This window comes from Prenolepis imparis, unplaced genomic scaffold, assembly GCF_030444845.1.
Source record: "Prenolepis imparis isolate NDT839.2.m4 unplaced genomic scaffold, iyPreImpa1.0 SCAF_4, whole genome shotgun sequence".
Classification (NCBI taxonomy): Eukaryota; Metazoa; Arthropoda; class Insecta; order Hymenoptera; family Formicidae; genus Prenolepis; species Prenolepis imparis.
Window position 1 is genome coordinate 1,380,890 of NW_028141162.1, and position 10,837 is coordinate 1,391,726.

Sequence of the window (10,837 nt, forward strand, 5' to 3'; positions counted from 1 at the left end):
TCCTATATATGATGCGCACACTTATAAAAATAAAAAAAAAGAATGTAAACTAAATGTAACGCACACAAAATAATAGTTGAATTATCTGCTGTACAAATTAAACATTTAAATATATTGATTATATACATTTAACAACTTAAAGTAATTTTATTTAAATAATAGCACAAACACTATTGTATAATCTCTAACATAAATAAATAGTATTCACTTAAAAATTTTAAAACCAAACGTTTAAACATGTAAATAAGAGTTAATACTTAATACTTGACTTGGTACTTCAAAATTTTAATTTTTTTAATATAAAAATATTCTTATAGTAGTCTTCATGCATTATATATAATGTTATCTTATATAAAAGAATGTAAGAAAGTAATGAAAAATGACTATAAAATATTAACTGTAGAAATTAATAACTCTTATCTTTGAACTTATTATGTCGTTGTTGAATCTATGCCTATTTCATCATACAGTTTATCTTTGCTACCAGGATAATTATCCAAAATGCAGTCTAGTATTTCAGTAACTATCTTTTTTCTTTTCAAATATGCACGTGTGTATTTGTCTAGAGTGTCTTGTGCCTTTCGTTTAGATACTGTGTAATCGTGTAAGTCTACAGTATTGCTGTTTTCCATCAATTCATCTAGTTTATGCGTTAACTCTTTTATATTTTTCTGTAAAGTTACCTTTTCTTTTTGTGCATCTCCAAATGATAAACTTGACTTCAGAGAAGACAAACTCCCTTCCAGTTCTTTCAACTCTTTTAAAATCTCTTGATATTTATTCTCCTTCGCACGACATTGTGCTTCTTTCTCAATCCTTAATGACTCATCAGTGTTATAAGTTGAATCTTGGACGACGCAGTAGATTTTCTGTTTGCCATAAATCTAAAGATAAAATAAGAATTGATTATTTTTTAAAATATTTTATATCCTTTTATATATGTCCATTACAGATATATTAAACTTACTTTTTCAAACAGCTTCTTATCCGTCACCAGTTCATCAACAGCTTTTTGAATTACAGTTTTGCTGTATTTGTTATTCAAATATGCAAGTATATCATTTAAATTGTGAGGTTTATTTTCCGTCTTCATGTAATTATATACAGCATCCGTAGCCATTATTATATCTTTAATTATTTACTGGAATAAAATATACAATTGAAATATACATTACATTGCTCAAAACGTTTGAAATATCGTTGGATATATTATGCAATGTACAGTATTTAAAAATAATAAAAAATAAAAGTATTTCATAATAAATTATACATACACACTAGATGCAAATTACAAATTCGACATACCTATATATTTATATCTACATCAACTTATATGCAGAAAGTACTGTTTAATAAACGTAGGAAAAGAACTATTTATAATAATAATAGAAAATCACTATAGATCTATTCATCGATTCGTTTCATCGACTCGTTTCATTTATTATTTGTTTATGAACTATGTTATCGACAATATTAAAGAACGAAAGTTGAAGGAGGTTACGCGAATTACCGCAATGTGTCCGAGGTTTGTTCTTTATGGGTGCATTTTCACTTGACGCTGTGACGCTGGATTTCAGCGTCAAGCATCAATAAAAACAAATTGACGTTAGCGTCTGTTGACGCTGGCGTGAAAACAGCCTAGCGTCCAAGTTACAACAACTATGACAAGCGTTTCGTTCTTCGTTCTCTGAAAGCTGAACAAATCAAGCTTTTTCTTCTTGACGCTAGCGTCACAAATCAGATCACGTGATCAATTAGACGCTAGCGACAAATTGATAGTGAAATCGCACCCTTATATTAAAATTAAATCAAACGTTAACTGGTTAACTTCACTTCGCTCACCAGTATATACAAAGTGCAACTAACGCATTTGATATACAACTGACAATGAGATTAAATTAAATTAACGCTTAAATTGACGCTACAAATATTTGATCGATCAATCGGGATGGAGAAATCCTTATCTCTTTCGCTCTGATCAATCAAATGATTCAAATGATAGAAATAATTGAAAAATTCACGTGCCATAACAGTAGGAAGGAGGAATAAAAACACGGCCCACAGACGTAATAAAATACGTAGATGGAACATCAGCCACCGATATGCGCGCGCGTTCGACTGTAACCTTCAAGTGGCGCTGCGTCACGTGGTCGCGCGGCGGTCGGAATTCGGGGGCGCGGAGTGGGGGAGAGTGGTGGGGGGTGCGCCGTGCGCCGCGCGCGCAACCCCCCACCACTCACCCCCACTCCGCGCCCCCGAATTCCGACCGCCGCGCGACCACGTGACGCAGCGCCACTTGAAGGTTACAGTCGAACGCGCGCGCATATCGGTGGCTGATGTTCCATCTACGTATTGTAAATGTAATTTATGCTGCCAATGCTACCAAATGTAATTTATTTTTTAATCATTTTCATTTTCTTGTATATTTTCTTCTATATTGTTTTCAATGTTATTCATATTTGTATCTTCATATAATTTAATAAATACTGATTTATTTGCTACAGTACAATTTACAATATCACAATTAAAATCAATCTCTTTGTAAAGAACTTGAAATTCTGTCCCTCCTAAAAAGTCAATATAATACATTAATTTTCAATTTTTCTTTATTTCTTAATTATATTTCTTCAAAAAATTTATATACACAAAATTAGCTTTTATTTTTAAATAATTTCTATTTTTAATATTTAATATTTATTCCCAATATTTTCCCTATTTTGCGCAGAACTTTACTTTCTATTACTATTTATAAAATTAAATTCGCCACCATTATTGAACTTATCAGTTCCTGCATTGCTTGTCCTTCCTCAAGACCCAGTGCAACGAGTACAGTGAACTGTTGCACTAAATTTCGTTGCACTGCAATAAAGAACGGACCAGTGCTATCTTGCACTGCAATAAAGAACGCTTTGGTGTCACTAGTGTACACTAGTGCAGAAAGTTCAGCAATAAAGAACAAACCTCCATATGATCCAGGGTGGCTGATGGCTGATGATGGCCGACAAAGATGGCCGCTTTGATTCCGAGATACTCTTTTCAAGCAGCGAGTAAGTGTCATTTATTTGACATTTTGTGACAATGTGATTTAGCTTCTTTTTTGAGATAGAATTATATAAATAAACTTATGAAAAAATCACCTATATAATTTTGTCTCTTTTATATCCATGTATGTGACACACTGTTTTGCAATTACATAACTAACAGTTTACATTTGTTGTGTATATTTTAGGAAAGCAGACAACATGCACCACGGTTATTGCATTGCAGACGAATCATTATTCGTCGGAACCACGAATCATAAAACATCCCACTACTGCATCCTTAAAGAGAGGTACAGGTGGTCGTAGTTCTTTCAATGGGCTGGTGTGCACAGTGTTTGGGTCAACTGGATTCGTTGGACGTTATGTGTGCAATGGTCTTGGCAAGATTGGCACACAGGTACACATATAATAATAAAAATACTAAAATACAGAAAGATCACACTTGTTATAATAACACAACTAAAGTATAGGCTTAGTTAGCTTCTCGATTGATTTGCAGCTAATACTGCCATACAGATGTGACATGTATAGATGTTTGCCTCTGAAACTATGTGGAGATCTCGGGCAAGTTTTGTTTCATCCGTTTCATCTGCGCGATGAGGATTCGATAAGAAAGTGCATCAAGTATTCCAATGTTGTTATAAATCTAATTGGGCGAGATTGGGAGACTAGAAACTTCACCTATCATGAGGTACATGTTGAGGGAGCCAGAAGGCTCGCTAAACTATGCAAGGAAGCTGATGTGGAACACTTTATTCATTTATCAGCTTTAAATGTGGACAATAATGAGGTAAATTAGATATATTTTTATACTATATCATAATGTTAAATTTTAATGTTTTAATATTTTCTCTCTGTGTTAGTCACTTGTGTTGAAAGATGGTTCTAAATTCCTTCAAACGAAATTGGAAGGTGAGTGTGCAGTGCGAGAAGAGTTTCCCGAGGCTACAATTATTCGGCCATCGGATATATGGGGTCAAGAAGACCGATTTTTATGTGTCTACTCTGGTATAATGAGACATCATATGGGGTATATATAATTTCTGCGCAAATAAATTTTCCAGCATAATATAAGCTACAATCGTTAAGGTTTGATAATTTTGTCTTCTTCTACAGGAGTGTACCACTATGGAAAAAGGGTGAGCAAACAGAAAAACAGCCAGTAGCTGTATACGATGTCGCTAGAGGTATTACGACTATTGCAAAAGATCCTAAAAATACTGCTGGCAAGACTTATCAGTTTGTTGGGTGAATATAATGCGTTTATCTACAATCTTATAACACATTGAATGTAATTATTTTTGCATAACGTAATATTATATTTGTATAGGCCGAAACGTTATAAATTCTCAGAGTTACTTGACTGGTTCCATCGAATACGGATGCGTAATCCAGCAGACTATAATTATAGGAGAATGGATTTGAAATATGCTCCATTTTTCAAAGTTAAGGTTACTGTGAACGAATTGGTAGCCCCCGCATACCCTGTAGGATACTTACAATGGGAACGTTTAGAAAGAGTATGTTTCAATCTTATTATAACATAAATGTAAATGCTTACATATATATACACGACTTAAATGGTATTTAATAATTTGTCATCTCTTTATATAGGAAGCTATATCTGATAAAGTATCAAAAGAGCTGCCAACTTTAGAAGACCTTGATATTACATTAACATCAATGGAATCACGAATCCACTGGGAGTTGAAACCATACCGTAAAGACCCTCAATATATGGAGAGTGTTGGCGAGTTCGACCCTATTCCGAATCCACCAACCGTTCCAGTTCTTTAAACATCTCGGAAATGTGCTAGATTAAAATAAACATAGAACGAAGTATGTACTCTTACTGTAAAGTGATATTGTAAAGAGTATGTTGTAAAGAATAATTAAATAACGCGGTTAATTAAATACATATTAAATTATTCAAATATTTATGCTCCAGCTGAGATTTTATCAATTTTAAGTATAATATTAGTCAATTTATCGAATTTTTCTACGATATTCGCGCAAGTAACGCTAAAAGTCAAATTAATAAAAAACGTTTTTGGAATTTATCGGAAATTTTACATATAAGGCTATGTTAATATTTCATTCCATTTATTATATGACAGGACATACTAACTACAATGAAAGATTACAATATAATCGTATCTATTAAATGCTATTTTAAACATTGGTAAAAAATATAAGCTAAGTTGGTCCTCGGTTATTATGCTGACCGAAGGCCAAGCAAATCTTCCATTATGAATTGCAGCGAAACACGCTTTATATAATTTTTTTTTTAATTATAAGCATAGCATTATTTCGTAACTCTGATTCAGTCCATATGATATATTTATAGCCTTTGGACGCCAATGTATTTTTATCTATGAAGCAGAGTACTTTTCTCACAAACTTGATTATTAAGAACAAAACATTCTGTGGGATATATCGTTTAAGAGAGATTTTCTATTTATATTAGTACTTTATATATATTTTCCTCTTTTGCATTTCCAAGTATTTACGTGAAGTAAATACGCAATATTGGCACAGTAAACTTTTTTTTTTTATACAAATCGTGTATACAACTGGTCACAGTATCAAATGTAACTTGAAAGTATTTCGTATATCGTGATTGTGTTTAGAAGTTAATATTTTGTCTAATTAATGATTTTAATGGAAGCAATTTTTTTCGCAAGCAATATTTTTTTTTTTAAGCGCCGATAAGTATCGACAATGCGGTGATATTTTAACACCGTATTCCATATATTTTAGCACCAAAAATTCCATATGAATAAAAATCTTTCACTTCGATATCATCGATTTTTATAGACTTATATATCATTACAAAAGAAAACCCATAAGATAAATGCTATTCTAAAGTAGACTAAAGTATTGAGCATTAAATACATTTGTTACCCATTTTCGATTCTAAAATATGTTGCATTCCTACAATTAATACACGAATTAAAAGAATTTAACAAATATATCGGTTTGAAAATTCAATTGTGAAGGATTCGGATATTTCATTTTTATACAAAATTTTAGAAACATATTGCTCTTTTTTAAAGTCTATTTTGCGCAAAAACATTTCAAAATTAGTTTAAAATTAATATCTGATTATAATAAAATATAATACAATTATTATATTAGATGAAGAACACAGATTTTTTGTACGATAAATCTCTGTCGACAAATTCCTTTTAAATCACGTATTTTCTTTTGTAGGAATCCTAATAATATATTGAGCGTTCTCTAAAGATCTTAGACGTCAACGCAATTAAATATATATATACTTAATTGCTAGATACTTTCATCATTTCCGAATTATTTAATTAATTCCTTAGTCTATTAGTGGAATCGGGATAGCAGTTGTGAATAGGGGCATAGCTCGGATTTCTGGACCCGGAAGTAAGATTTGTAATATGCCTACCATAAAGATTATCTACTTCCAAAATATTATACCTAGTTCGGTATTTATATTTTTACATAAAAATATCTTACAAGGCAAAACTTTACATCACAGTAACTAATATGTATATATAAGTTATAAAAAAAATATTTTACGCCAAATAATTGTAAAAAAAAAAAAAAATGGAAAGACTTCCCTTTTTTCTTTTCTTAGCGAATCTAAAAGAATTATTTTCTTTCGCCTTTCTTCCGTTTCTATGCCCCGAGCAACGTGTCTGTGTTTATTACGGTGTAATATTCATCCAAAGCTCGAAGTTTCAAGTAAGCTTCAATCAAGTGGATGCGATAATTGCTGGTCCAGAATGTCGGCCAGTTAAAGCTCGCGCGTGTGACACATTATCTCATATAATTATGTATTTGCGATCGACGATCGCGAATTAATTTTATCAATCGTTTCGATTGATCGAAAACGGATCGCTAAAACGTATACGTGTAGGCCTGTGTTATCGTTATACATTGAACGCTTATAATCGAATGCTCTTTTTTTTTTTAGTTTTAATATATTTAATAAAAAGATGGCATTCGCGAGATACAGCCGTAAGATGAGAGAGATCGCGTTCAGCGATCAAAGTTGCACTATTGTATAAAATAGTGACTTGTAACAGTCAAAGTAACTCATCGTATGTACAGCTAAATGCAGTATGTTTAACAGTGTATAGTAGTATAAAATTCTATTGATAAATAATAATAACTTAACGCTACAACACGCATACCTGCTCGGATATAATAGATAAATATAACAGAATTTTACACTTTTCAATCTTCTTAAACATTAGACCGAAATAACGAGAGTAAAGAAATATTTTTTTTTTCAACAGCGACTATAAACGATATGTAAGATCACGCTTTTGTTCACTTTCATATGTGCGAAAGGATATGTATCTCCATGGCAGTTGCTTTTCGTATAAATAAATTGTTAGATATTGCATATTCAATTCGATATTACCGAGAACGAGATCGGTAACATGAATAAATGATGCAAGAACAGCTTCTCTTATTTTTGCATTTTTTTCGTAGCTCTGAATTTATATCTCTGCAATAACGATACTTTTTTCGATTAATGTTATTCATGTCATAGCAATCTGTGAAAAACTCTTATTTCCGTCCCTGATTATTTTTATCGAGATGCAATATATTGATTCAACTTTCTCGAAGCAAAAGCTAATACATTCTTTGTTCTCTAGATTTTCTAGATAAGAATAATTCACAGCGGAATCCATAACGATTAATTTAAGAAAGTAACTAAAAATAACTAAAATAAGTAAAAAAAAAGATTTTTGTTAAAATTTATAAGTTTATGTTAGAATTTCTTGAAGGACGCTCGATAAGTTAAAAGAATAGATATCTCTAAATATTTATAAAATTATAAAAATTTATAAAAAATTTTAAAAATTAACTTTACATTTACATAGACTCACACTCGATTTGTTATTTTAATAAATTAATAAATTGACAATTTAACACACTGTAGAATGAAATTTTAGCCATCAGCTATAATTTCATAGATCTAACTAAAATTCGCCTAATTTTGTCTTACAGATTTATCTCACCGAGTTGCAAGACTATTTTTTTTGCAATCCTTTCGAAGTTGTATTAGATCGACAGAAGAGATCGATACAATAATCTACGATAACGATGAGGTACATTCAACGTAATTCGTGCGAGATACCTTTTTCTGACTTCGCCAACTTTACCGGAAGTACTACATGAGAACAAAGGCATGGAGGAGATGTCTCTCGATAAAGCCAATAAGCGCGCGCATAAAAATCTGTGGCCATTCCCTCATCATCTTCGAGCATCAAAGAGTGAAGGACGATCGTTGAATAAGAAGAACGACGCTCATCGCAGGAGATTCATCGAGAACCAAAAGGTGATCAGCAATGTAAACAACGCTGATACACTTACGGACAACAGGTCGACGTCGCCCGAGCCCAGGTTGTCCTGGATCACATTGTCGTGGCATCGGGCGACGAGCTCGAAGTCGACGATGTTCATGGGTTTGCCGTTGTACTCGAACGGCGAGATGCAATAATTTCGACGCTGAAACTCGACGTTGTTGCGGCGGGCGAAGTCGCTCTCGAGGACGTTGTGCGCTTGGCAGTCGCACGGGAAGTGATTTTCGATCGCGCTGATCGTCTTCACCTCGAGGACGACGTCCTTGGCTTGACGCGGTGCCTCCAGCACGTGATTGCCGTGGAAGCGCAGCATGTCGATGTAGTTTTCGGAGCGCAGATGCAAGCGCTGAATCAGATCTACCTTGTTGTTGAGTATGTTGAGATAGCCCACGTGGGCGAGGCCGGCGAACGCGTCCCTTTGCACGACACCCAGGTCGCTCTCCTGAATGTAGATCGAGTGCACGTGCGAGAGACCGTAGAAGGTGTTGGCCTGCAACCCGGCTAGGTCCATGTAGCTGAGCTTGAGCTGACCGACGTATTGCAGGCCGTCGAAAGCGTTTTCCTCGATGATACGGATGCCGGACGGAAAGATGAGATTGTTGACATTGGTGAGGCCGGCGAACGCGTGGCTGCGGATGATCTGTAGCGGATTGTTGCTCAGCAGGATGAGATTGACGTTCGACGCGCCGGCGAACGAGTTTTCCTCGATGTAGCGGATCTTGTTGTTGGACAGCAGCAGGACCGAGACGTTCTGCAGCGCGGCGAACGAGAACCTCTCGATGTAGGGTAACGGGGTGTACTGGATCGACAGCTCGCGCAACCGATTCAGACCGCGAAACGCGAACGCCCGTATAGACGAGATGTTGTTACCGTCCAGGATGAGCTTACGCAGCAACTTCAGACCCTCGAACGCGTCGGTCTTTATCACCTGGAAGTCGTTCTTCGTCAGCGACAGCTCCTCCACGGTCTGAGGTAGCTGCTGCGTCGGAATGTCCTCGAGGCCGCCTGTATTGCAGAGTATCTGTTGGCGTGACAGAAGACGTGGAATAGATATTAAAAACATTATCGTTATTTGATGTTGGTAATATCATAAGGAATAATTTTTTTTTTATAAAACGTTTGCATAAAAAAATACTTATGCACATACGTATGCCAGAAAAGATTTCTCTTGATTTTATTATTACCTGTTTCGGAGAGAGGCAAATGCATTCTGATGGACAACCCCGACTTTTCGTCGTGGTAATCTCCAAATTGGAGGTAAACGTCAAATCCACTGCTGCTATGCATAGCAGGTAGTAAATGCAAATCTAAAAATATACAGTTTAAATAATAAATGCTATATATATTTATTTGTACACTACGACTTTCAGAAATAAGTAATTAAACTTTAAGATATTCTATAATTTGGAAAGAAGACATGACTTCTTTTCATCCTTAGAAGAGAATGCTCTTAGAGTTTGGCTACCTTATTTCTGAAATACTTTATATATATTTCAACATTCTGGATTCGCGAGGCAATTTTTAATGGAATGTATTATATATTTAAATGGTCGCGTATCACAGCATTAAAGGATTAAAACTTCTATACTTTTTGAATCTAAAATAACTCGTGTAACACGCCATTTTTAAAGATCGAGATTAATTGAAGGAGCCGATGCGCGGCGAAGCCTACCGGGTTGCCGTCCGACAGGCGCGTGCGGCAGCAACCCTTATTAAATCTCGCGCGCGCGAAACGCATGCAAATGCACGCACGCGAGATGTGCATAACCGCTGCATGATGCTGCGTACCTGCGCCCTGCGATACATCAATCCCGGGATTTTTACGGCGCATGCCTCGGCATATCCGGGGTGAGAATGTCACGCGAGGCGATGTGGGCGATGTGTATATATATATGTATATCCCACTAGAAGCGAAACGAGGCCATCAACCGACCGGGGGAGAGAGAGTCGTCGACACGTATAGCACACCACCGAAAAAAACGTTTTTTTCCTCTCCGTGTGCGTATGATATGTGTGTGTATGTGCTCCTCCCGGGAGAGGAGCACGCACCTCCCCCGCGCGCACGCACGCGTGACGCACACGTTGCGTGCGGATCTGGCCTGCCTCGCGGCCCTCGCGCGGACGATGCACTTTGCGAGAGGATGGCACTCGCCCCCGGATTCCACCTTTTCTCCCTTGTCGCGAAGCGCGAAGAAAAGCGCGAGAACCCTGAAGAAACCGCGAATCGAGGATGATGATGATGATGACGATGAGCGGACGGAGCGGAAATTCCTGTATCCGCGCGGCCGTATTCGCCGGCTGGGCTCGGGGCTTTATCACCTCTCGGAGTCAGCCTCTCGCGTTGTACCCCTCCTTTCCCTCCCTTGCATCGGGTCTTCCTCTCCTGACCCTCCCGCCGCCGTCCGAAGACGTGAACTGCGCAAGCCCATAATTATTCTCTCCACG

The 10,837-nt window shown here is 36.2% G+C and overlaps 3 protein-coding genes across 5 annotated transcripts; 1 reads left to right on the forward strand and 2 right to left on the reverse strand.

Moving 5' to 3' along the window:
- Window positions 1–80: 80 nt before the first annotated feature.
- Window positions 81–2,131, reverse strand: LOC145935465 (homologous-pairing protein 2 homolog). Of its 3 annotated transcripts, none has more exons than XM_083036851.1 (3): window positions 2,026–2,131; window positions 968–1,141; window positions 81–884 (listed from the first exon to the last, which is right to left on the reverse strand). In XM_083036851.1, exons 2-3 carry the CDS (start codon window positions 1,118–1,120, stop codon window positions 432–434), a joined length of 606 nt encoding a protein of 201 aa, XP_082892977.1. In that variant the 5' UTR covers window positions 1,121–1,141; window positions 2,026–2,131; the 3' UTR covers window positions 81–431. The 3 variants fall into 3 exon arrangements, with proteins under 3 accessions (XP_082892977.1, XP_082892976.1, XP_082892975.1); XM_083036850.1 differs by having other exon boundaries at window positions 1,511–2,131; XM_083036849.1 differs by having other exon boundaries at window positions 1,306–2,131.
- A 757-nt stretch (window positions 2,132–2,888) lies between these two features.
- On the forward strand, window positions 2,889–4,977 carry Nd-39 (NADH:ubiquinone oxidoreductase subunit 39). The gene is made up of 7 exons (XM_083036843.1): window positions 2,889–3,047; window positions 3,230–3,438; window positions 3,541–3,831; window positions 3,905–4,071; window positions 4,158–4,289; window positions 4,372–4,561; window positions 4,656–4,977. The coding sequence occupies exons 1-7, from the start codon at window positions 3,008–3,010 to the stop codon at window positions 4,836–4,838; spliced, it is 1,212 nt and encodes a 403-aa protein (XP_082892969.1). The 5' UTR covers window positions 2,889–3,007; the 3' UTR covers window positions 4,839–4,977.
- A 2,000-nt stretch (window positions 4,978–6,977) lies between these two features.
- Window positions 6,978–10,754, reverse strand: LOC145935459 (uncharacterized). Its single transcript, XM_083036842.1, has 3 exons — window positions 10,181–10,754; window positions 9,577–9,699; window positions 6,978–9,413 (listed from the first exon to the last, which is right to left on the reverse strand). The coding sequence occupies exons 1-3, from the start codon at window positions 10,196–10,198 to the stop codon at window positions 8,337–8,339; spliced, it is 1,218 nt and encodes a 405-aa protein (XP_082892968.1). The 5' UTR covers window positions 10,199–10,754; the 3' UTR covers window positions 6,978–8,336.
- Between the last annotated feature and the right edge of the window lie 83 nt (window positions 10,755–10,837).

Bases quoted from the DNA above. Each gene is read 5' to 3' on its own strand.
- LOC145935465 (XM_083036851.1), bottom strand. From the start codon at position 1,120: ATGGCTACGGATGCTGTATATAATTACATGAAGACGGAAAATAAACCT. The intron at 885-967 runs GTAAGTTTAATA...TTTTATCTTTAG, and splicing joins ATAAGAAGCTGTTTGAAAAA to ATTTATGGCAAACAGAAAAT.
- Nd-39 (XM_083036843.1), top strand. From the start codon at position 3,008: ATGGCCGCTTTGATTCCGAGATACTCTTTTCAAGCAGCGA. The intron at 3,048-3,229 runs GTAAGTGTCATT...TGTATATTTTAG, and splicing joins ATACTCTTTTCAAGCAGCGA to GAAAGCAGACAACATGCACC. The intron at 3,439-3,540 runs GTACACATATAA...ATTGATTTGCAG, and splicing joins TTGGCAAGATTGGCACACAG to CTAATACTGCCATACAGATG.
- LOC145935459 (XM_083036842.1), bottom strand. The intron at 9,414-9,576 runs GTAATAATAAAA...TCACGCCAACAG, and splicing joins TTTGCCTCTCTCCGAAACAG to ATACTCTGCAATACAGGCGG.